This window comes from Lepisosteus oculatus, chromosome 9 (genome assembly GCF_040954835.1).
Source record: "Lepisosteus oculatus isolate fLepOcu1 chromosome 9, fLepOcu1.hap2, whole genome shotgun sequence".
Classification (NCBI taxonomy): domain Eukaryota; kingdom Metazoa; phylum Chordata; class Actinopteri; order Semionotiformes; family Lepisosteidae; genus Lepisosteus; species Lepisosteus oculatus.
Window position 1 is genome coordinate 45919972 of NC_090704.1, and position 26299 is coordinate 45946270.

At 44.8% G+C, this 26299-nt stretch overlaps 1 protein-coding gene and 1 long non-coding RNA gene across 2 annotated transcripts; both read right to left on the bottom strand.

The window, feature by feature from the left end:
• Positions 1–1286: 1286 nt before the first annotated feature.
• Positions 1287–6914, bottom strand: LOC138241292 (uncharacterized). The gene is made up of 2 exons (XR_011190521.1): positions 2857–6914; positions 1287–2055 (listed from the first exon to the last, which is right to left on the bottom strand). It is a non-coding gene; the product is annotated as an uncharacterized lncRNA (long non-coding RNA).
• A 10-nt stretch (positions 6915–6924) lies between these two features.
• On the bottom strand, positions 6925–24035 carry cacng4b (calcium channel, voltage-dependent, gamma subunit 4b). Its single transcript, XM_006635214.3, has 4 exons — positions 23218–24035; positions 10266–10349; positions 9375–9515; positions 6925–7981 (listed from the first exon to the last, which is right to left on the bottom strand). Exons 1-4 carry the CDS (start codon positions 23438–23440, stop codon positions 7458–7460), a joined length of 972 nt encoding a protein of 323 aa, XP_006635277.1. The 5' UTR covers positions 23441–24035; the 3' UTR covers positions 6925–7457.
• Between the last annotated feature and the right edge of the window lie 2264 nt (positions 24036–26299).

Genomic DNA, 26299 nt, shown 5'->3' on the forward strand with positions numbered 1-26299 from the left:
AGTAAACAACATTTAGCAGGGAACTATCCCAGCACTAAGATATAAATACTTTGTTATGTGCAATTAATGCATCTTGCTACTGTCTGCAAACAAGGCATTTACCTGGTGTTACAAAGATCAACAAGCCACTGTCTAATGCAGTTCAGGCATTATGTGTGCTGTGCATGCAGAAAAGAGCTCTTTTTTTTGTGTGATGGTGCCTGTGTCTTAATACCTTACTTTGGCCTATTGGTTATTTTGCTGCTATTAAGTTATGGCCAAAACACTTTGGGCTTTTAGAATTAATTCACCAGGTTTTCCGCATTTTGAAGTGATAATGTTTCTTTATAGATAAACAGGATAGCCTGAACAACACAGAATGTGTTACATACTGAGTACATACTGAGTACACATATTTACATATTTAATATTGTCATGATATTAAAACTGTACACCAGAGATGGCCAGTCCTGGCCATGCAGAGCCAGAATCCAACAGTCATTATTTTGTGGGTCACCCTGAAATCATCAGTTTCTAAATTGGTAGAATTTTGTTTTGATCAGTGAAGTGGGGGGATTTGTTCAATGAAGTAGTTCAGATTTAATTTAAAAATGGAAACTCCAAAACCTTGTCAAGGACCCCAGATGGCCATTCATGACTTAATTGAACCAATTAACTCACTAAATCGATCAAAAATCACACGTGCTCCCAGTCTTTATAAATGGATGACTTCAGGGTGACCTGCAAGACCTGCTGGGCTGCTGCTTTTCGGGACCAGGACTATCCCCCCAGCTATGTCCTGTAAAGGAATACTCAGTGTGAACCCTGGACAAGTGTGCTCCACAGTTCCTCCTCCCTGTGCTGTTGTCAACAAAATAACGCAGTAGGTTGGGTTTTTTTCCACCGCTAGTTCGTTTTTTTAAACCTCCCCACCTTACATGGGCCTGTGCTGCATGTGTCTATATTCAAATCAATACAACAGATTGAGTTTGAATTCATTGCAAAGGCCTGTTTTGCTAAAGATATGAAAGAGGTGGTGCGCGCTTGTTCTGTATTCAGGAGAGCGCCGTGAAGCCACACTGTTAACAAGTTTATTGAAATGTCCAACTGTTCTTGACAGGTTAAAGTAAGAGCTGTTTGCATTCCCCCAGTTTAGTTGTTAGGAATTTCAGCCGGGTGTTGTATTCTTACGTCAAAGAAATAAACCTTATAAATGAATGACCGTTTCTGTGTCTTCTGATAAATCAAAATGTTTCAGAAAAGGGCAAAGTATGGTGGAAACAATTCAAACGCAACTCTCCAAGAAACATTTTTCAGAACAACTTTGCTTATTTTTAATTTGTTCATACAAAGAAGGGGAGTGACTGGCGTTTCCGTCTTACTCGGTACACACTTAGAAACAACAAATAAATTACACTCAAAGATACATGTACAGTATATTAAGTACATAAAGAAGGAGACCTTTTTGATAGTGATATGACAGGGACACCAACCAAGGAGAAAGAAGCCGACCCTACACTTCAATTACGTACCTCTCATCCACCAAAGGGTCAACACAGCCTCATTTGCTCCAGGGTGGGAAGGGTGTCTTTTTAACCCCCTCTAAAACTGACACTGAAAAACACAGTTGTAGCGTGCTGTTTGGAGCAACCCTAAGACAAATCTCCTAGTCGTTGTACTGAGCTTGCAGTGTAACACTGACAGTATTGTCCGCATCAACGTTTCCATTTCTGTCTGATTCGTTTCTAACACAGCTGTCACGAGGCCCCTCAGGACCACCCTGCGGGTTGTCTTCGGTGTCAGAGTTCTTTTCCTCCAGCAGGAGGTTCCTCACTCTGGCACTGCAGTCTCAGATGGGCCCTAGACCTGCTCGGGGTACAATCCCGAGCGCCTTCTGGTCCCGTCGACGCCCTCGTTATTGCACACACAGTCACAAAAGGTCCGACCAGCAGGGGCCGGTCAGTAACAGCGACTCGCTGCGAGTAGAGGCAGCGGGTCTGAAAGGGTGGCGCCCCCTGGTGGGGGCAGGATTTCAAAGAGAGAAGAGCGTTGTGGCAGCACACCTGACAAACACAGCTGAAGGAGAATTAAAATAAACCGTAAGTAACAACAACAAAATAGAAGTTCTGTTTTCATAAATGCTGCACAGGCTTAGGGAAAAATATATATAGTGCATTCCACGTGTTAGTTATTTTGCAGATTCCCATGGCGATGGCTCTGTCACCAGAAACTACCTACTGTATGTACAACTATGGCACATTGTTTAGAATAAGACTTCATGTAAACAAATTAGCTTTTCTTCTTAACATACACAAATCTACAAACAGTAAAATAGAATTCTCATTTTTGTTTTCGTAAAAAATACACCTCCCAAGTGAACCTAACAAAAAAGGACACATTTAACAATAATTGAATAATTCAAGTTATAACTTCTTAAAACAAAATAGTACCCCCAATCTTTTGTTTTAGTTTTAAAAACAAGGCTTAAGTTGTAGATGGTTATAAAAGCCTGGAGTTTATTTCCCATACCGGTGTCTCAAGTATGTACAATGTGAAGTTCTTTATCCTAGGTTAAAAAAAAAATTAAAAATCAATCTTTCTGATCACGTCTTACTTGATGCTCTATAAAGACAGAAAATAGCTCCTCAGCGGTAGAGTAAATTAAACGTGAGAACTGTGTTAAAACGCTGTCACGGAGGAAAATAGCTAGACGTGAGACGCTCATCTGTGCTGTGAGCAGCGAGGCAGTGAGAAAGGAATTAAGCACAGGGACAGCGAGCTGCTGTATCTCCTCATCAGCCCTGCTATTGTGCTGGGTCTCCAAAACACAGGCACATAACAGCAGCAAGGGCAGGCCTTCGTGTGAATTGCACATACCTGTTTTTTGAGAACACAGAAGCCCAAAGGAACGTGAGTGTCTTCAAAAGTTCAAGCTCGCACCCTTTAGCTTCATGCTCGGGTCCAGTGGTTATAAAACTCCTATAATTTTTTTAAAAACATTTTTGACCTCCTCCTCCTGCCCTAGCTGCGGCGTGGCCATCCCCAAAGTGAGACTGGTCCACAGCCGAAGTCTCCCAGCCTCCCTCTCCACACAGCTGCAGAAGCTCACAGTGGAGCAGGAAGGGCAAAGTCTCAGCAAAGGACGCAAACTCAGGGAAACTGCAGGGTTACGACACCTGGTTAAAAGACACAGCTGGAGCAAAGTCTGTAAATCTCCTCCACCGGAGGCGGCCGTCTTCTGTTCGTGTCTGTTTCTCTACTGCACCCCTCTTGGCAGTCAAAGGGCGGAGAACGATGCCGATGTTTGATGTTGAGCTGAGCACAGTGACTCAGTGAAAGACTGGGTCTGATAACACTGGTGGTTTTGTAAAGGCATCAAAACACTGGGTTTTAGGGCTTTGTGCTGCCACTTTGATCTGGCTGGGACAGGAGAGATGTCATCAGTGGTCCCTCGTTTTTGTGATGTTTATTTTCCAGACTCTGGGCCTCTCACAGTGCCCAGATATTCACTGTTATTGCACCCCGCTGGGAGTTCTGTGCTCTTTGCTTCCAGAACCTGCTATTTGCCTATTGTCCTTTTATTCAGGGAAGACACTCAGTTTCAGCACGCAGTGGAAATTAGCTTAACATGCCCCGATAAAGGCAGAGAGAAGGCTGGTGGCAACAGCTGCAGGGAGCCACAAAGCGATTATTCTTTCACATGAAAGAAAACCAGGGATTTAACCTTCATTCAGGTAAATGTCAACCATTTAAGGAGGAGAATGGAAGTTCAAAGCTAACAGTGCAAAGAAGAAAAAACAGTGTGCTGACATTCACAATTTCCACCCTCCTTAAAATTGGACATTTTTATTCATCTTGGCTGATGTTTTCTTAGTGTTATCATTTGCCTGCTCCTCTCCACTGTCTGGATTCAGGCTGGTTTATTTTATTTCATCTTCTTTCTGCTGGGAATTTCCTCAGAGAGAACAAGTGAACAGCCAGCCCCCACCCTGACGCCCTCCCCAGTCGCTCGATTGTGCAGGCCAGATCCCCAAGGAAGAATTGGCACGATCAGTTCCTCTGCCAGAAAAAAAAGTTCTTACGGAATCAGTTCAGATGTGAAGAAAAAATGAGGTTACATGGATTGTTTCAAGTAGAATTGCAGAAAAGAAAGCCTCAGGAGAAAGCTGCAGCAAAAGAGATGTGATACTCTCCGATATCTCCGCCCCACTGCCAAACCAGGCTGTTCAATACTGATTCTCAAGCTGATCTTTGCAGAACTCTACTCTTGCAAATATCCTGGTTTTATAAGGCCATGTCTTTACCCTTAACACAAGTAAGACCATAGCCATTGCTCCTGCAACATGCTGTGAACGTCTGTAAGTGAGACAAACAGCTCAGCACTGAGGACGATCTCCTGCCCACTGCTCCACATCAGAGACCCACACAGGGACCTGCAGTCCTCTGAGGTTTTAAAGTTTGGAAGCAGACAAACAACTTTTGAAATCTGGCCCTCGATGGGCTCGGATTGTTTCTTCTTTCGTCCAGCTTATATCGTGTGTGATAGCAGAGCTGCTGGGCAACAAGGAGATGTACTGGTCAGTAACACTGTCTCCCTGTTTCTGGCTCCTGGGTTTGACTCCAGTGTGCAGTGCCAATTGTTGTGGTACCTGCATATCCTTCTTGTGTTTGTCAGATGCTGTAGCTAAATAAACCACTGGGCGCCATTGACTGACTTAATATTGCCGTTTTGTGATTCAGTCAGACTGATTTTAACTGGCAGACAGTGGCACAGGAGAGACTCTGATAGAGCTTGCAAGCTCTGGTTGTCTGAAGAATCTGCAGAACAAAATCTCTTTTCAAACTGTGGCATGTTTCCAGCGTAATGCCTCTGAAAATGAGCTTGTTGCTACAGCAGTATGAGAAACAGAGGGACGTAAGCACAACTCTCCAATCTCTATTTTCTAAAATGTGTAGGAATTAAGATTGTGACAAAACCCCGAAACAAAGCAGGCATCTTCATTAGCTTAATTAGCTGTTCCAGCTTTACTCTAACATACACAAGATTCCCATAATTTCTTACATGGAATTCCCAGCGACATGAGTGAAAACAAGGCAGATGTCACGCCTGGCAGAGGATCTTCAAAGTAACATTTGCGTGTGAGTAGGTGCTGCTCCACATCAATGGACCCATTTCAGAAACAAAAGCAAAAGGGAAAAATGGAATGTCTTGTTTGGTTTTCCATGCAAAACGGCAGATTGTATTGCCATATTAGTGCTGGCATGGCTCTCTGGGCTCTGCTAGGTTCCTTACAGGGCTGAGTCAGGGAATGGTGCAGCATACAATGCAAGGGGCACAGGGTCTGGTAAATAGATTATGTAGCTCTAAGTGCCCTAGGAGTTCTGCAAACATTCCTGGGTATTGCCAAGGATTAGAGAAGAAGAGAAACGCACAACTGGTCCCATCGGACACTAAATGATCTGCCAGATAAGAGACATGCTGCAGGGTCAGACTTGGGGAGGTGGGGAGCTATGCTGAGGAGCAACAGTGCTGGCTTTATCAAAGTGACAAGACTGGGCTGCTTTAAAACAGGCAGTGATCTGGCAGCAGAGTTATTGCACTGATCTCCAGGAAACAAAAGGATTCACACAATCCTCTCTCTCTCTCTCCCGCTGTTTTTCAATTGAGTGACGAGAGATTCTGAATTGCAGAATGGTGTGAGCCTTGTGGAACTCACCCAGAAAAACGGGAAAATATGTTTAATACTGTACAATAAAATACTGTAGTATAGTAATACAGAATTTTGATCTGTGCATCACTGTAAAATCAAGATACTCCCTTGACTGATGACTGACTACAATGTTACAATGAAATAATGCTGGACACACAAGGAGGAGAGACCTTTTGGGACAAATTTGTTGCCAGTGTTCCTCATAGCCCTTCGTTTCTGCACTGTGCCGAACACATTCGAAATGTCCTTCAGAAAGCAATACACACTCTATTGTAATTAGAGTCCTTCAGTACTGATTTTTTCCTGTTTGATGTGATGGTACTTAAACATTAGGTTTTCACTCTAAAGATGTGAATTTCAATGCTGTTTGACTGCAGGAAAAAGTCAGTTGTCTTCATTTATTAAGTTCATACAGACTATTTTTTAGCCCAAGGTGATCTTTCTTACGGTTGCTGATGTGTTCACATAAGCTGTAAGTAACATCAGGTTCTCTTCCATTTGCATTTCTCAGCGCCTTTGGCATTTATATGAAATGAGTCTGCATAAAAAACACTGTTTGCCGCCTACAAGACCTCTGCTTTGGAACGATGCACAGTTTCAAACGTTACTCCAAGCCTGAGACACGGTCACTCTGAGGGCAAGAAGAAAAGCGTCTCCTTATCGCTGTGCCAGGACAGTAACAGTCTTTCTGCGATTTACAAAAAAAGTGTAAAAAAGGTAAAAGTTCTTCTTTAAAAACGAGCCTTTTAAAAACTTTTGTTTTGCGTTTGTTGTTGTCCCCCCCGAAAATGAATCCATGACCACACCTTCCCTGAGCAAAATAAGTCAAGTCCTGCCTATTCTTGGAGCGTTTCTAGGTACCCAACGTGTTAGACGATAAGATTTTGAGGATAAGTTCAATTTTTGTTGTGAAATCTGAGGCTCCCGTTCCAGTGTGTAAAATATCCGATGACAAGACCAGTGTGATGGCAGGGTCTCTGTGCCTGTGACGCGGACGCTAGCTGGGCAGAAGCTGTATGGATGGGAACACTTGGTAAGGTAGCGCAGGAGCAGAACCGAAAGCACGGAGCAAACAGCTTTTCTCCCTGACTGCCGGAGAAGCAAGCCCAGAAAAACGTCAGGAAAACAGAACCTGCGGGAAACTTGGTGTGTGGGGGTGGAGGAGGGGGTGGGAGGCCTTTGCTTTGCGGCTACATTTCAACTAGCACCAGTTTATGCGATGCAGGCTAACATCTACTCAGACACGTGACTCACAACAACAGCGACAACAACATCGATGACAGAAACCGTAGAAGGAATCTCCAGGTTCAAAGGTGTGCTGGGACAGGGGGTTGTCACTGTGGCTTCCTGTGTATCACAGAATATATTGCTACTAAATCTGTTTTTACTGTACTTTGAAAACTAGGATCTTTTTTTTTCTCACAAAGTGCTATTTAAAATGCACGGATGGCTTTCCCCCAGTACCTGTGTAGTATTTTAATGCATGAGTTCAGGCTCGGTGCTCCTAATTGTCCCCCTCCCCCCACCACCATCTCCTTTCACTTCCTTTCCTGCACATCACTCAGGTTTGTTGACACTTCGTTCCAGAAAGGAGATGCTATCTTCCTGCTTCCATTTAATACCCATTATCCTGGCTCCCCACGTCAGTTTGCACTGAGTCCTCGGTCCTCCTCTGCAAAATAACATCTTCATCCGGAGCTTCTTGTTGTTATTGTTTTATTCCTTTTTTTCGTTTGCTGATATTCTCAGCCGAGTCTTCCCGTGCTTTCATACAGGTGTCGTCCTTCTGTTAATCCCGTCCTTGTCCTTCGGGAAGCAGTTGTGCACCTGCAGGAAGCCGGAGTCCTGCTCCGGGCTGTAGGAGGCTCCGGTGCTGGATTTCGATTGATCCCTGGTCAGAGTGTACATGGAGATGTCGCCCATGGGGACGGAGCCAACCATCTTCAGGCCCACGGGGGAGGTCTCTCTGGACGGGGAGGGCTCGGTGGACCGCGAGCTGGACCGCGAGCTCCTCCGGCGATACCTGTAACTGGGCATCCTCGAGTACGGGGAAGAGGAGGAGGTAGTCTTGATGAACTCCCGGCGGGTCTTGAACCTCATCTCCTTGTTCTTCTCGATGTAGATGTTGACCGCCAGCACGCCGATGGCCTCGGCCACGATGAAGGACAGGGCCCCGAAGTAGAAGGACCAGCCGTAGTTGTACTGGTTCTTCTTGTCCTCATCCTTCTTGTCGCTGGGGTCTCCCGCGTTGCTGGAGATGTAGACGATGATGCCAATGATGTTGCTCAGACCTGTTGGGCACAGAGAGAAACGGGAAGGAGGGAAACGGTCTGTAGCTGAATGGAGTTTCTGAAGCATGAGATAAGGAGGCATTTGCCTTTTCCTGGGGCGTCTCCTACAATGTCTGCTGCTGCCTTCCTCTCATGCTCATAGCCGAACAGCTTCCTTGGCTGAGTCAGCAAGAACACTCCGTCTCTGTCTTGGGGAACCACGGGGTTTTCGTACCAGATGGGGTCTTGATGACTTCATCGCATCTATGATTTGACTAATTGGCTGGAGCTACCACACTGCCTTTATCTTTAGCCCTTGAGGACGTTCCTCTTCCTGTGAAACCAGCAGGATGGCCCCTGCAAGATCGGGGCAGACAGTCTCTTTCTCAACATTTTTTTGTACCTGGGTCCAGCTCCCTATGGTATGTTCCACCTAAGCTAAAAGGGTTTTGCATTGCATGAATGCAACGGGATGTTATTACAGGGGCCAGTCAGACTAGCTTCTGGGACAGGTGTCGGTCTGAGGGCCAGGGTTTGGGGAGCACAGGCTGGTTTGAGTTTGTGGTTTTGCAGGGCCAAAGAGAACACATTAGGAACTCACTTGTCTTACTTTTCTTACACAGAGAGGGGGCTGGAGTTCCTCAGCCCTGCTGTTTAGGTTCTGCTGTACTGTCTCATTCGCAGCCGAACAGTGTTCTTGGGGATAAGCTTATCACTTTGCACCCTGTTACTAATGTGGTGACGCTGCTGTTTGCTTTATCTGGAGGATGTCAGCCTGCTGAACTCCTCACAAGCAGCACCCACAGACCCAGCTGGTCTTCATTTGGAATGTTCTTGCTCCTCAGCAATGTACAAGCATTCAGCTCTTGGCTATGTGTCTCCATGGTGATTATTAATTTCCATATGAGGCTCCTTTGTTTCTTTGGTAAAATAACTTTGAAGTGCGGAGTCAGCTTCTGTTAACTTATGTACCCTGAGAGATTCTTAAACCCATATTTCCTGCCTACCAGAAGAATGGATGCTTAGAAATTATAAAGCAAAAGCATTTCAAAATTCCACCTATTTACTGTACTCACAGAAAAGCACTTTATAGCTTGGACTTTGGACTTTCCAGCTTGTCTCTAAATTATAATCACCCATATTCAAATACATCCTCTATAAAACTCTATATTTTTAACACAGTAAATAGAAATGTGAAACGCAATCCATTTTTTAATCCCAAAACATGTTCCCTTTTAATACACCACCGTATTGTACAAAGGAACTCCTCAGTAACTACGGATATAATATCTCGTAATAACATTGTCAATTCATGGTTTTTGAGTGCAGTTATCTTACTGTCTGACTGCTGCCTCTTTGCTACCAGCAGACAAATGTGCACTTAAGTGGCTGAGGGCTTTATGCTGCTCCTTACCTGCTGCTACAAACAGGATGCCAGCGCTGAGAATGATGTTGTTCTTGTTGCTGTAGATTCTCCCAGCTCCCACACACAATCCCCCGAGCAGCAGCAGGATGGTGCTGAGGATGGGAAATATACTGGAGGCACGAACTATACCTGCAGATCACAGAAGCTGTAGTGCATGTGGTTGGGAAAAGGAAGTCATATTCACATACAGGAGCTGCTTTTCCGTGTGGACTAACTGCCAGAGAAAACTGCCCACTCCAGCGTAATTGGATTAAGCAACTGGACAGTTGTTTCCGTTGTGACCATGGCCTTGGCTCAGGCATGCCTCGTAGGGCAGGGGAATATTCCCTGAGCGCAAGGAGTCCCACTGAGACTGGCTTTGTGTGTAAGTCACTGTCAATCACTTGGGTTCTTATGGCTGAAGGACTGATTTCACTCACACGCAGGTTTCTGCACTGTGCTGCAGTCGCCTGTGAAGGCGCTTTGTTCAGCAGCTCGTAGTTTTGTTCCAGTACGTCGGTGAGCGACGTCTCAAGTGATTTCTAAGTATCCCTTTACTGCAAAATCCTCGCCATTCAACTATTCTCTCTGAAAAAGTCTGTTTTCTAATTAAAGGGTCTGGTGTTCCAAGAATGAAAAATGGCAGAGAAAGTAAAAAGCTATAATTTTCTCAATCAGACTCCCTATATGCTACAGAAAATATTCACCCTCTATACCCCCCCAGTTTAAATATTGCATTATTATTGCACTGATCACAAATGCAAGTTACAAGCATTTTATGTAGCTTACAGAATGTCCTTGAGATTGAACATGCCTGAGAACTACAGGACTGTAAATCAGAAATAAAAGCAGCATGAGACAGAAACGGGCATGCACACACTGAAGAAGCAGGGTACATACGGAGAAGATATTCAGAGCTGTCAGTGTCGTAGTCGTTGTCCTCTGGAAAGTGATTGATTCGGTAACAGCTTCCTCTGTTTAGGCCTAAAAAAGAGCAGTAGCCGGGAATAAATCCGAGATGGGAATGGGAGAAATTTCCCCATTCCCTATGCAACCATCAAAATTCATTGTGGGATTTTTGAAGTATCCCCCTTTTCCTCTGGGCCCTGAGCATCAGCGGCTCCATTTAGCACCCAAAGAGTATCGAGTATTTGGTCTGACAACATTTTCTGAGTGGGATTGGGCCTGCGTCAGCCCAGACCAGGGGGCCGTATGCAGGTCTCTCTGTCTGCAGAACATGGGCGGCACTTCCTGAATTCTTGCAATCGCACGTCCATCCCTGCACTCACAGCACCTTTCCTGTAGTCGTGAGGGGAGGATTAATTCAACTCCTTACAGCCTAACCCTTCAACAGGCCCTGCAGTTAGTGCTTCAGGCAACCATCACCAAAAGCACCAGTTAGCTGCTCCCAATTGGGAGCTATTAAAGCTTTTGATAATAACATCCCTGTATTCCCTCCCATGCAACTGTTCATACTGTACACAAATTCACCCTCTTGTTTTTATTTCAGTACACATTTTTCTTAAGGTAAATTAAGGAGGCTAAAATAAAAATAAAAAGCAGAAAGAATGACCGAATTCAAAACGTTGTGTTCCGTTTCTGAAAGACGGTGCTAAATTAGTCCAGAATCTCCTTAAACTAGTCAGTAATTAACGGCATTTTCAAGTAATTTGCATCTCTAGCCCCTGCTTTAACCTTAACCCTAATTAGCCATTCTCTAATGAACCAGAAAAAATTCTAGAATATTGGCATGGTAATTGCTCTGTAATTACTGTCAGACACTGGCTTGTTTAATTTAATGTGACCAATCCCCCATATGCTCAGGGATTTATTTTTAAACACCCCAAAATGCCTCATTCACTATTTTCTTTGAAACAAGAAGTGACGAATCACATTAGTAACAAAAATGCTAATCAGGTTTAAAATACCCACCGTTTCGTTTCACTAAGGATGCATTATGAATTATAAATGCTGACAATATATATATATAGAGAGAGAGATTATCTATGTACAATATGTAAAGGTCAGCTAACAGGAATCCAAACGTTCAAACTATGACATCATATACACTGAAAGCAAGAATGCATATGTCAGATTAGACCTTCTCTTGATTTCTTCTTATTTTGAATTAAGGTGATGTTTTTGTATTGACAGGTTGGTTATGATAAACAGGGGCTCTGAATTGCAGGGCTGACATCTACATGTGCTCCTCTGCGATGGGGTTGCGCAAAATGCCATCTGCCACCCGCCTGTTCAGCTCGAAGTGCGATTCCTCTCCAGCACCGAAGCCCAGGCTGGATAAGTAGTAAGTTATTATATAAGTAGTAGTAATGTATCTTCCAGCTGTCTGCTCTCCGTGTGTTCATCACAGTCCAGACACAGACATGACGCAAGACCGGAAAGACAATCCCAGGAAGGGCAAAAGCTTGACTGGTATTGAAAGAGGGATAACGATACCCAAGAATTACTGGAGCTGTGTTTGAGGTGGGAGGGAGGTGCAGGACGAGGGGACTGGAGCCCCCTGCAGAGTGCGGAGTTACCAGGGGGCAGCTGCAGAGGTGAAGGTGGGGTGGAGGAAGGATGTGTGAGTTGAAATACAGAAAGAGAATGATTTGTGTGCGATGTACTGTAGAGCTTTAAAAATTCACGCTGGGAACGATTATGATTTAGAACAGCCGGAACAAATGTGGCGAAGAGCTTCCATTGAAAAAATACACCAGCAACATGCTTCAAAAACATTTCCCAGTCCCTTTTGCTCCCAATCACTTGTGGATTCATTTCTGAAAAGCCAGCACCAGTGTGCCATTAAACATTTAGAAATTCATCAGGGATCCAAACTGTTGTGTTGTTAGCATTTTATTTAACTTATATCTGTGAAAACACTACTTAGCAATGTTCTTGTGTATTTGAGAGCATACTAGCAATAAATTACCCACAATGCTTGGCAATTGACCAGTTTGCAAATGGCCATTTTAAATGTTACAGCCCCAGCGCCCATGAGCCGATCTCAGAATCAGATTTCCATCTGTGTACCTACTGAACGTCACGCCTTTTTAACATTTCTGTTGCCGTCTTCCAGGCTACCAAACTGAAACTCAGAGCCGAACCTGGTCCATAGAGCTAACCCACTGAAATGTTCAGCGTGTTGTTCTGCAGTTCTCACACCGCATTTCCCTCCCCTCTCTGCACTAATTATGACCACTATGGTCCAATTTCCTGGGCGCGGCGGAGAGCTAACCTCTGTTTTCTCACCGGAAGCTAGCCTTCGAGTGTTTATCTGTGCACAGCCAGCGGCAGACATGGCCGTGGCGTGATTACATAATGTGTGAGACACCTCCACGGGTTCGGCCTGTGAATGAGCAGGCCAGGCCCTGGCAGCAGCAGCCTGGCTGCCGTGTGAAAACGTGCGCGCTCTGATTTAATTCTCCTCCCAACCAGGTCCTTCTCTTCTGCTTTCATGTGCACAAGCGTTTACACATTAATTAACTTCGTGTTCAGCGCAGCCTGGCAGACACATAAAAGCTTGCTTCATAGGTAATCTGAATCAGAGCCTTTCCTCTGCAAAGACTAATTCACCATATGCTAATGCTAAATAATTGATGTGGACAGGGAAGATTGCCTTACAAGGCTGTCCGAATGTTCCAATCAGCACATACAAGGTGAAATAACTGCCCTGCATTACTAAGGTGCCTGTATGTATCATAACATTCAGAATGGAGTGATAACAAGAATGAGAATAATAAAATGAAGAACCGCAACAGTGCTGCTGCTGCTGATGGTGACGTAGTTTCACAAGGACGAAAAACTGGGAATGGAGACCAATCAGATCCCACAGAAGAGAAATAATAGCTTAGAAAAAAAAAACAGAAAAAAAGGCAGAAAGGAAAATGTTCCTGAGAATGTGTTTTATATGAAGAGGAAGAAACAAAACGTTCTGTCGTGCACAGATTGGGACAGTTCATATTTGCTAATTAACGTCAGTGATCTGCATTCTGGCGTTTTTAGTACACAAGTGAAATTTGCAGATGATGGCAAAAAGGAGGATCAGTACACACTCTAGGAACTCTCAAGGAAATTCAAAAAGTACACGGTGCTACATGCAGGTAGTAAGAGCAGAGAAACTGAGCTTTGAAGAAATGATGTACGGCAAAGGCTTAGGTATTTATGTTGACACAGCTACATTCAGATAATGTAGGAAAGCAATACAAATGCAAAGACAATCCCAGAATATAGAGTTAAAAGCATAGTATGTAAAATAAGGGATGTCATGACCAAACTGTACAGCGCACGGGTAAAACCTCGTTCAGAAAATGGTGAAGAGTAGTTTTGATCACCAGGATTCTCAATATTCAAGCAATATTCAGTAGTTGAGTCAGATTCCAATGACGAAGAAATGAGCCGGCAGGTAAGGGGTTAGTGCTCCTAAAACTGCAGTGTGAACTAAGGCTGAGGAGGCATCAGGGAGGAGGAATGAGCCAGGGAGCTGCAGAAAGGGTGCAGCTGGGCTGGGGAGTATTTACACACAGGAGAGCCACAGTGTCAGATTCCTCCTGAACATTTGCAGGATCTGGAATCGGTCTGCCAGGTATGTTCTTGGATTTGAATGAATGACAGGCCAAAATAACTGAATATTTTACTTTAAAAAGTTAAAAAAACGTGTAAAAGTCTTACTTTAGTAAAAAACTAAATATTGTACTTTAGAGCACAGAAGACTATGAGGAGACCAGATTCAAATATTTAACACCCTCGTCCCAATGCAGTCAGCCCTGTGGAGCTCTTCAGGATAAACAGTGAAACGAGACCCAAAGGACACACGTGAAAGCTAAGGGGAATGCATCTCAGACTGAGAACAGGAGGGAAGGTCTGTATGAATATGGAGCAGCCCTGGAACACCCTGGCGACTTTCAAGACACAGCGGGATGACTAACTACCGAGTGGGCTGTATGGGCAAAACGGCTGCCTTTTGTTTCTGGCTTCTCTTACTGGAATTGATGCTCAAGACTCAGAACGTGAAGGGAATGTCTCAGATTCTGGTACGGTGTGTCTGTTTTCAACTTCCTATATATGAAAAATATATTCCTTGATACATAGATATAGACGTACATCTAAAATATATATAAACAGTATATGCATAACAGCAAATGTAGACAAAGTTTCCGTGTTTACCACTTTAATATGAACATTCCCAGTGGTCAGAGGTACGGTTCCCAGTTCCTATCCCAGTAATATATTGTATTGCACAAGGGACACAAAAAACCTTCAGGTTGTCACTGCCATGCCAGGTCTGGCTCTACAGTATATCCCCACCCTGGGGGTGAAATGAAGAACAACCATCTAGCTGTGACACAATGTTCGTGGCACAGCATGCTTTTAATTGGGTCTATTATCTAATCAGGAACACCAAGTTAATTAGAAAAAAATAGGTCTAAGAAAACAGAGCAGAAGTGTCCCTGTCTAGTCACTCGTTTTAGAAAGAAAGGACATTTGTTCCAGGACAAAGTAAGAGCTTATATATTGAAACTGGATAGTGTTACTCTGAAATAGTTATAAAATAGTTTTAAAATAGTCATTAAAATAGTTTGGCTTTTGGCAAAAATATAAGTTTTTTTATAGTTTTAATAGAATAATACATTACAATACTGATCTCAATTAAGCATAAATATTAAAATCTCTTTCTTTGAATTGCTTCAGTGTGCTTCAAGAATGTTCTACATACTGGATTTTTTTTAAAGGACTTTGAATTGCATAATTCTTATTTTTGTGTTTTATACCAGCCCAATGCAGGACAGCCAGTGCTGGTTTTCTGCCAGCAGGGCTTGTGCTGCGCGGGGAGATCGAGGAGGTGCAGACCTGTTCTCTGACTCGTCCAGCTCCCAGAGACACTCCTTTGACATGCGGTGAGCCCCGCAGAGCCTTATGGGGAATTTAGTGCTGACCGAAGGTGCAACACAGTGACATCAACGCAAGCCCGCAGATGCCTGGTGTGTAGAGGGAGCTGTGCTCTGCTGATCGTGTACCAGTCCCTGGGGAATCTTTGTCACTGCCAGCTAGTTCAAAACCCAGGTTTGAACAGGTAAAGTCTGCACCATTGAACTCTATGTTTTCTCAAAGCAAGTGCCTCTACTGGTCAAGAATCATTTTGTAATCTGCAAGATATTCCATATCACATAGAGAACTGCCATGCTGGTATAAACCACAACAGTCCAAGCAACAGATCTACTGGTGTACTTGTAGACTTTACATGTAGTTACCTAATTGGTACATTTCTTTCTGCTTTCATGGTGTGAAACTCTATGCAATGATTAAGAAAATGGCTGATCTTAATGCTTAACAGAAAGCAGGAAAGCCTGTATTGTGGTCCCTAGTGGTATATTTCCTTAACATACTTTAATAAACTATTACACTGCACAAATTGACTTTGGGTGCCGGTATCTGTAACAGTTTAAAAAGTTTAAGATGAGGCAGTTACGATGTCAGTACTAACTAGGACTCTTGAGAGTGTTCAGAAAGCCCATGGCACATTTAGGGGGCTGGCATTCTGGAGTAGTGGGTTTGTCCTTTGCTTATCACAGCCATGTGGCTCATGTTCTCCATCTTCTCCTTGTACAGGAATGCCTGGGAGCATGTTGGATTCCTTGCAATGATGAGCAGAGTTTCTATAGAGATCACAAGGCTCGTCCTGTTTGACTGACCAGGCAACACAGCAGCCCTTGCTTGACAGGGATAGGGACAAGGTGGGGAAACATTTCATATATTCAGTGTCTCTCATTCTCATAAAAACATCTCAGAGACAACATTTAAGTTAGATTGTGCCTGCAAATCTGGCAGGGAAATTAAACAGATAAAATAGTGCATTCTTTTCATATCTTTGAATAAAAAATGCATTCAGCCTAAAACCGAGACACAAAATAATTAATAACCAGCACTTGTTTGCTGAGCATCTCCAATTCCAGCTCTAGCTGGAACTGCGGTTGATGTAGTCCAGTGTTTCTGTGTTGTTCTTTTATTAAAGTCTGTACTTTATCCGTTTTTAGGAGATCAAATGAAAAAGTAGGGCCCTGTCCAGATGATTTACGGTTGGGATATCCAAGCTTTGTAATATGAGAAGTCAGGTGCCTTTTGCACGAGCATCTCACAGTGAAGCAATAAACCTCATCTACCGACATGGCAGCGCATTGGAAAAGGGCTCTGGTCCCTCAGGCCTGTCTGCACAGTGCATTACAGAGCACATCTTCTCCATAGCAACCTGAGGTCTGTTCCAAGAATCAGATTTCCATAATGTCTCCAAGGAAGCCTTTGACATCTTCATTCTTTTTTAATACCAAACCCCAACCTGGTGGGCTGATACCATCAATACATAACACTCAGCTCCGAGCAGGATGGCGTCACTGTTAGAGAGCAGGCAGCAAAGATGCCTCATCGCTAAAACTGATTCATTACTAAAATGTTGAAAACCACCAGGCTGGAGCAGCTGAAGCTTCTAATCCACATGCAAAATCAATGCATCTATTCCTTCAACGGGTTTCCAGAAAAGCATTCGAAGTAAAATTAAAAACTGTCCGTTGCATGGCTCACATTCACAAAATACATTTTAATGGTAAAAGCAACAATCCACACAATAGAGCCAGGCTCTTGGTTTGTTTGCTTGTTTGTTTTTTTCAATGAGTGTTTTACACATCGCTGTGATTATGTGCCGTATGTAGGGATGAGTGTCTATCAGCTGGTGAATCGCTTTTGAAATTTTCATGCCTGTCAGCTCATCCCCTGCTGGGACGCCTGTACTGGTGTATAATACCCTGAAGAGGATCACTTCCTCTGTGAAAACACACATCCCAGCCGTGGGAAGTCTGATTAGCCGGCACCCTTTCAGTGTCATCTGGATTGCAGCTACAGTAGCAGGCATACCGCGTGTGTGGGTGCCCTGTGTCTTAAAACTATTTCATGTACCACTTGCTACAGTACACGAATAAAGAGACTTAAGTAAACTTCTAATTCAGTAGTAGATCAGTAGGGGGGCTGCGTCAGCTTGCATAGGCTGCAAAGGAACAAGTAATAGGTTTATTCCATGCTGAAAACAAGAAGAAAGAAAACACAACGTTTCGGACGTGGAATTCTAATTCACAGTGTGCGAGTGTGTGAGTGGAATTCTAATTCAGTAGTTCGGTAAGCTCCTAATGAATGTGAGAGAGGGAAGAGCCATGGAGAGGGTATCTGGTGTGACTCACCCAGCTGCACCCCTCCTCCCCCACCACCGCTGGCAAGGAATGAGCGAGGGAGCTGCTCCAGGGGTGGAGACGGGGAATCGGGGGGGGGTTAAGAGAGATATGCGAAGGGAAGATCAGGGTGGAAGACTCATACACGTAGGAGAGTGGAAGTGTGCGAGACTGGGATCTAACCTTCCTCCAAAAATGTCTGTTAGACACTCCGTGAGTGTAACACTGACTCAAATTTGAGTGAGCATTGAAAACTTTGGTTTAGGTCCAAGGTGGCAATAACTACATATCCGCTTGTGTGTATACAAGTGACAGACTCTGCCTCTCTCTTTGTCAGGACAGGTTATTTCAGTAAAGGCACAGTTTCTGGAACTGAGACTTTCAACTGTAGCCGAATGGAAAACACCAGATTACCTGTCTTTCCCCGGGGAAAAGGGATCTCTTTGTGTGCGTGTGCGCGCAAGCTCCCCTTGCTTATGCTCGAGCGTCAGAACTTGGGAACGAGGTGGAAACGGCATTTTTCAGCCAAGAGCCAACTTCATCGCTCAGTGGTTTTCGGAGCTACAGATGGCCGTAAAATGACTGATTGGCTGCTGAATCGTTGCGTCGGCCAATGAGGGCAGAACATCCTTTTGCGAGATCATGTTTGAGATGTGAGTAGCTCTCAGTGTACAGCTCTCAAAACAAGGTCTGGCACAGAACAGTTTGCTTGTTATCGCTCCTTTTCAGCGCAGAGCGGTGCCGGAAGCTGTAGCCTGCTGGCTAATTAAAGCCTCCCTGCCCTTTCAGCTGCTGCATTTTAATCACAAACCTGTAGAGTGCCAAAGGGAATAGCAAAGCGGCAGTCCCCATTTTTTTCTTTCCTACTTTTTTTTAACAAACCAAATCACCCTGGATAAATCATTCCTCTGTTGCACAGACCGATTTAAAAAATGGTGCCCTGGCTCCGATTCTTAAGCCCGGCGGCTTCATTGCAAGTCCTTTCACCACACATTAGGGTGCGTCACCTGGTGAAGCACGCGAACGGATCTGCCTGTTGCTGAGGACATGAATATTGTGGTTTCTGATGGTTTTCTGGCTGATATGTATTCTTTATACTGCATACATCTGCAGTCACTGCTGGTTTGTGCCAGAAACACAATTAACACGATGTGCGGCCAAGCTCACACCTTAACCTTTGCATTGGTCTTGTGCTGAATGTCTAAAAGCAAAACAGCTGGTAACAGACACTTCTACTGCAATGGCTGTTTCTCTTATCAACTCGAAATCATTTTTATCCATCCTTGAACTAATACATCAACACATCAGGTGTGTCTTGGGCTCCACAGGGGAATGGACGTCTTGTGTTCCTGACACAGAGCTGCTTGCAATGCTCAGATCAGTCGCAAGCTTTTTCCTACATTCCAGAGCCCCCTGACCAGCGCCTTCACTCAGGTGCATGTCTTCAGCCCTCTGCTGCTCGTTCCAACAAGGCTGAATCAGTGATTCAGTGCCCTCACTTGGGATCAGGCGCCGGAGGGCGGTGTGGTGGCTCACACCCAATCTGTCAGTCTGCCTAGGTCAACGGTCCTGCCCTCGGCTCACTACTCACACATAAAGTCTTTGCAATTTCCCATGTTAGTTAAAATCCCGAAACAACTTATCTTCACCCCAGTTCCTCGCTGCAGGAGCAGTACGTGCACACCCTTCCTGAGATCACTCCTTCTGAAGGGCGAAGCATGTGAGACATGCTTTTGTCACTTTCATGCGAGGCTTTGGGCTCTTGAGTCATTGACACAAGCTTGATAAAGACTTCATCCAGAACAAGGTACTGGCAACTGGATGACGGAGGCTCCCTAAAGCTCGTCTTCTGTTTTGGGATGTCTCATGTGCTGTAGTGATATTCTTCTTTGTTAGTGTGTTAGGCTATTTTTGTGCCATGTTGTGTAAATCCTCTCATCTGAGTATCCAGACAAATTGCAACAGGTCTGCGAGATTTCCTTTTATCAGCTTGCTTGAGGGCAACGTGAGACACTGGTAACCTTTGTACAAATACTGTGACAGGTCACACTGACTGCAAAAGGACAGATTGCAAGCTCCTGAAACACACAGAGACTGACGAGGACCGAGAGGCATTTCTTAGTTTTGTAGGACACCGTATCTCCGCAGTGATACACAGATACGGGATAGTCTGTTCAGTGTGAGCTGGTCAAGCCCGTACTGTACAACTTACAGGAATTGTATTAGCGTTGTGCAAGTTAGACACTGTCCGTGTAACCCATTTGCAATGATGGGATTTACAAGTTGAAGTATTTGGAAGTATTTAGAAAGCCGGGCCTGTTTATCACAACAGAGCGTCTTTGTCCCTTCGGATTGCAAACACGTTTCAGCCTCAGAGACAGTGACCTCCAAGCAGGAGTGCGAGGATGCGCGCTTCATTGTGATGAATGCCCCCGGCACATTCAAGGCAACCTTTTTCAAAACAACAAAAGCGTCTTTCATCGGGCGAAACTCAGACCTTCGCTGCAACCTGCTAGATTGTAAAGCCATTGAGGAATGAAATCCGGAAAACGTGCAAGACAAATCAGTTTAGTTCTGTCTTATTTTCTGAATGGTGTTTAAATGTAGTTCTCTAGATATAGTTGACTTTCCTTTCAATATACCTAGAATTATTTTACCGCTTTACCAATTCTGTTTTTAATATAGAACACCCTCGTTGTTGACGGATTTTTTATTTTCATGAAGACGCACTTGAAGATCGTGTTGGGCCATATTTGTGTCCTGTGGTTCAATCTTCACTGCGTTATAAAAAAACCAAAGAACCAAATAAAAGCAAGAATATAAAATCTTTAGGTGCTTTAATCAAATGTGTTTGCGTTCCATATGAGAACATATGAGACTTACATAACAATAATTCGAAACCTGTAATGCAAATTTGAAATTCACAGAAAAAAAAACAGAAGAAAGGGAGTTTAATTGTGAATCTCCGAACGTCAGTAAGTCTACCTCGTTCTTGTTTTTTTGAATGAATGACATTCTTACAAATGTCTAGAGAACCTTGCAAAACGAAAAGAACATTTAGGGACTTTTGAAAGCCTCTCAGTATCAAATATCTCGAAAAAAAAGAAAACCCGGTAAAGACTTAAATAATAAAATTGAATAAGCAGTAAGGCGTATTGTCAGTATCTAGGCGAGATGCACTCGCCATAAAAATTAACAGCATTTAAGTGATTTGGCAAATTGAAGGAACACTGCGAGTTGAAAACCCCATGTCTTGTAGTCTTAGTTGCAATTTGGGGGGCCTCGCTTGGACTTGGGGCTCTACCGAAAGCAATGCTTATTTTCACGCGGAAACGAGGGGGCGTGGACTCGTGAACCATTGTCCATGTGGAGTAAGTTAAAAAAGGAATATGTGAATTAAAATGACTAACAGTTGAAGACCATACGTCGAGAGAAACATTCCAGAAGCGGGGAAAGGACAACCCCGGCTTGTCTAATTCCCCGTCGCCGTGAAACCCGCTGCCGTGTGTTCACGCCGGCGGAATGTTAATGGTTTACAGAAGCGGTTCAGCACCACAGACCGTGGATAGCGGTCTCGCCTGATCGCTGCAGCCTGCCCGTAGCGTGCTCACCGTGTAGGACCTGTGGGCGCAGCACCCATTCCGAGCAACAGAAACTTGCTCTCTCGTACAGGAGACTTTCCGAGGTTGTGAAGGGGGGCATGTTTGTGTTCGCATACTGGTGTAATCGTTTAGATCAGTACCATTCTGGGGACAAAAGAAGGTTCCCCCCACCCCACCTCCACAGGAGGCGAACATAGCAATGTAAGAACTGTTATAAAATGAGAGGAGGCTATTACGGTAGGACCGCTTTTAGCGGAGGAATACGTTCAATTCGTTCTTTTGAAAAAGACAGGCTATCGGGTTGGAACATGGCCGAGCGGCTTGTTACAGACTCCCACGACCTTTTGTGTACAGCGGTGACTCCGGTTCTCCATTTTAAATGCGCTTTCCCTTAATTTCCCCTGGTCCTATGGATCGCTTTTCACTACTGATCCTGGGGACATCCACGGGCTTGACTTTGCAAGAGCTGAAGCGGAATTTGGAAACGTGCAGCACGTTCCCTCGTAGTCTGCTGGAGATGAAAAGGCTTCGGTTGCGTTACACGGTCAGTGCAGGACGTTGCTTTGAACTCAAGAATGTTACTCTCCTCTGGACTGATTCCAGAGCAGCGGTATCGTTTTTGCACCGTGATGACGAGAACTGCACACAAGACTTAAACGGAATCGAAATGACACCTAAACTGGACGTGTAAAAGTCGTATTTTATCAATCGGGGTAGGACGGTTCAGGGTGCTGAATGGGGAATCTGAATAGAGAAGCAGTAACTAATAGGCTTATCGATCTAAATGACTAATTCACCAAAGAATGTCCCTTGCTGTTTAATGTTAGGGGCTCCTGTGACTCAGTGCAGTGAAGCCCCACCCTTGAGGCAAGATCTCGGCAACGTGAAATGATATTCCCATGTATGTTGTTTGTGTTATTTATTGAAAACAATATTCAAAACATTGTGAACAACAAATAAACTGAATGTTTTTGGAAATGTACCAGTCCTAAGAGTCGGTCTGCTGTGCTTTTTCGTGATCGTTTTTTTAAATATAAGTGACTTCAAAGAGAGTGAGAAGGTTGCAGTAATTGTAAAACAGTGTCTACAAACAAAACGTCGGTATCTCCAATAAAGTGTGATAGATTGTGAGTTACTGAAGAATTATCTTACAGAACAATACACAGTTGTAGGGAAACTACGCCCCGACCCTTACTCTTCTCTCTCGTGTTATTTCACTGTGTACAAAAAAACAAACACGCGAAGCAGAAGCGAAAACGCAAGAAAAACGAAAACGACAAAAACATCGGAAATCTGTTCAGTGATCTCCTACATAAAATTACTTTTTCTTTCCCAGAACAACAACAAAAAAGCGTTTTCAGACTTGTCTATTTTTATACCTTGCCCATGTTTCCATAGCAATTTCAGAGATGCAGTTGCCAAGCAACAGCATCAAATACAATAAAGAGCTAAATGAAGGCAGACTGTTTATGAAGCGCATGTTACGTCTCCGTTCGTTCGATTCTGATATTTCGTACAACGCGCATTTTTCCACCACTGGATACTTTTTTTATATATATCAATGATTATTTTAGAAAACTATCTTTTTTTTCTGTAAAGAAACCTGTGGATAACAGTCTTTTTATTACTCTCTAGTAATAGCCTACACTGTATACAAATATATGAGGAGAAAAAAAAAAAGGTTAGCAATTATCTTTCAGCTGTAGAACCCCGGGTCAGAAAATAAAACACCTGAAAATGAACTCTTTGTCGTTTCCACACTGAACTCGATAACCTGTGTCTCGCTGTCTGCGCTTCTGTGAAAACGCCAATCCCCCCCGATATCCTCTCTCAGACAGTTCGATTCCGCTCCTCCCCGGTAACTTTTCCTCTGCCTCCCCACCCTCTACATTCAACTACACGGCTCTGCAGACGACAGCGAGACAGGTTTCACGGCCATCCACGCCCGCTTAAACAACCCCCCCCCCCCCTCTTCTGTACTCTTGAGTGTGTGACTTTGGATTTGTAAGAAAAGAAACCCCACGCTGCCAGAGATACCTTCGATACAGCAGATTCTCCAAAGCCCGGAGTGTGTGAGATCCCCCTTAGTTTTCTTGGGCTGCGACTGAGTTTCGTCCGTGGTGATGTTGGTGGCATTGCATATGTACGCCCTGGAGTACAGCCAGTAGTCCGTGCCGATCGCGATGGTCATCAGACTAAATGCTGCGAATGCCCCCACTGTGGTCAACAGCGTTTGAACCCCGCGATCCCACCAAGCCATGCTGCCTCATAATACTCCGCGCTCCGTGCACACACTGAAGCCAGTCAAGCCGAGAAGCGTCCGTTCATAGTGTCCCCGGGCAGTGTCACGGCTGTTGGGTCTTAGTTCTGTCAAAGCGCATTTCCTGCGAAGTTTCAGCACTTCTCCTTGATGGGTGGCAAACTTGGATGAAAAATCCCGGACAGGAGCGTCGTGCACGGTACGGACCCGGGAACAAAAACCCTGAATACTTTCTCGAAATCTTTTGTTTTTGGTTGGGGAGGTGGGGGATAACAAAACCTTTCAGTAGCTCCCGCTGTCGGAGCCGGCCGTCTCTTGCCTGCTTCTTTGCCGCTCGGTCGTCTAGCGCTCCGTCGTCTCCTTTCAGCCGGGAGCCGCTTTCACAAACTCCGACGGTTTGATTCAGAAAGCGCTTCTGAAGCGCTCCTCTGACCCCACCTTCCCCGGGAGTAACCAATGGGAAACAAACATGTAAATACTCGGCTGAGTCGGAATCGGGGAAGAAAAGAGAAATGCATCAGAAATTGGTCAGTAGGAGGAGATGGATTTCAACGTATGGAGAGCCCGAGGAGGAATGCCGTAGAGGTGTGATAGATGGAAGATGTATCAATCTTTGCTCGGCGGAAGCTGAACACGGCTTCTTTTTGCGCCTCCTCTGGAGGCAGCTGGGAGGGATGTGAAGCAGGACAGGGCAGGTGTGGACTCTCCCCTCCCCCGGGTTTCTCAACGACACCACAGCCCCCCCGAAACAACGCCCCAGCCCAATTCCAGCTGTGGGGCAAGGGAGAGTGAGGCTGAGGCCGAGGTTTTTGCAAAATGTCCTGAACCCCTGAAGTAGGTACTGCTGGGCTTGGTGTTTCATAGTGTCACCAGCACACTGCTGCTACACAGGCCTATTACATGGGTGAATCACTGAGGCGCGAGGCATCACCACGCAAACAAACAGAAAAACATTTGACTCATCCATCCACTCTCCATATCCGCTCAGTGCACTCCTGGGCTGGACCGCGATGAGCTGCAGCCTGGGTCTGCAGCCCACCCACCCTGATCTGGACGCCAGTCCATCACGGGGCATGATTCACTCATCCTCGGCTTGTGCTTTTATCTTCCGGTCACTCACCAATGAGCTTAATGAGTTCTCTGGTGGCCAAGAACATTGACTTTTTAAAATAATGCCAGTTTTTATTTGTGTAGTTTTTTTTACAAAGAGGCTAGGCCGTACGAGAACATTTAGAACTGATCCCATCATTTAGAATAGGACGAACAGTTTTGCTAACCCTGTTACAAAAACAATAATCCTGTTCTTTAAATCTGTGCAGAGAAGAGCAACCAGATACATTACTGGGCTCAAAAGAGTGTCCTGCACTGACGGGTCAAAGGCATTGAGCCTTCTCGACCTGGAGCAGGGCAGAGCCCGAGGCCACCAGACCCACACCCTCAGAAGGTCCGCCTGGTGGACGTCTCCAGAACCAACAGTGAAACACGGACCAGTTTAGAGCACAGGTGAATGCACTTTTAAAACCAAGTACAGGGGGCTCTTCTTTACACACAGAGTTGTGGGAGCCTGGAACAAGCCACCCAGCAGTGTTGCTGGAGCCAATATCCCGGTTCCTTAACCGGAAACAGCTGGAGGAGATCCTGGCACCAACCAGCGACTGTTTATCGAATGATTCAGCCTGCCATCGTCTGGAGCCTTTCTTATGTTGTTATAGACTCTCGGGTCTCTGTAACAGATTTTGTAAGGGCACCACTAAATACCTGGAAAAGAACACTTCCAGGGTGTGTTCTCCAGTCACTACAACTGCAAAAGGGAGAAGATGAGTGTTGAGCACATGTCTCAGTTAAGTGTGTCATAAATCAGCCTGGACTGAAAGAGTGTCACAGGCCCATTAGGACATGGTGTTTTACAGAGTCCCTGAGAGCAACCTCTGCTAATTTTGCTCATCTAAAATAAGAGTGGTGTAAGTCCACATCGCCGCAATGGATCAGACATTGCCTTAGAGTCCTACCTTCTTTGCTGGGCCGGCAACAACAGTAGACTTTATTCGCAATTTGTCGGAAATTGCAGATTCTCATTATACACACAAGTGGCAAGTTGCTAGTTAGCTCTAAAAGGCCACTCAGAGCAGCCATTCAGAGCCTAGCAGATGCTCACTTTTCCAAGTCGGATGGCGAACGTCACATGTGAGCCGAGGTGCTGAAAAATTCATGACTTGGGGACTGTTGCTGCCACAGGGACTGGAACACCCGCTGAATACCCCCTCATGACTGCATTCCAGACTCTAATCCCAAGGCTAAGACAGGTAATAAGTGCAATACTCCTGAGCAGGCTCTGTGCTGATTTATAGGTACTGTTACTGTTAATAAGTAACGGGTTTATTCCACGCTGAAAAGAGAAGAAAGAAAACACAACATTTCAGCTGTGGAGCCTTCTTCCGGTGTAAGAAAGATGGGGCAGTCAGCACAGATAATATAGCTTGGGAAAACAAAGGCCAGGAGAGAGGAGGAGGCGGGAGCAGGGGAGAGGCAGGGTGGCCAATCAAGTGGTACGAGGTTGAGAGAGGTGAGGGGAGGTGTGAAACGAAACCTACAAATGAACAGAGAGAATCAGAAGGAAACAAGTCTGTCGTTGAGAGAATGGGGAAGGTGTGAGCCAAGTTTCAGGATCATTTTAGTTTCTGGTGTCTTTCTGCTATTGGAGCTTTGAGAATGCAGATGGAGAGATCAGTGTGATCATGGCCGTCAGAGGTGAAATGAGAAACAATAGGCTCTGAGAAATCTTTCATCTCCACAGCACTAACATGTTCTCTGAAGCGGTTTTCGAGTCTTCTTCCTGTTTCCCCAATGCAGAAATCTGGG

Coding starts and splice junctions, on each gene's coding strand:
- cacng4b (XM_006635214.3), bottom strand. CDS start 23,440: ATGGCTTGGTGGGATCGCGGGGTTCAAACGCTGTTGACCACAGTGGGG. Junction 10,350..23,217: donor GAGAATCTGCTGTATCGAAG/GTATCTCTGGCA, acceptor GCTCTTTTTTAG/GCCTAAACAGAGGAAGCTGT. Junction 9,516..10,265: donor CAGCTCTGAATATCTTCTCC/GTATGTACCCTG, acceptor TGTGATCTGCAG/GTATAGTTCGTGCCTCCAGT.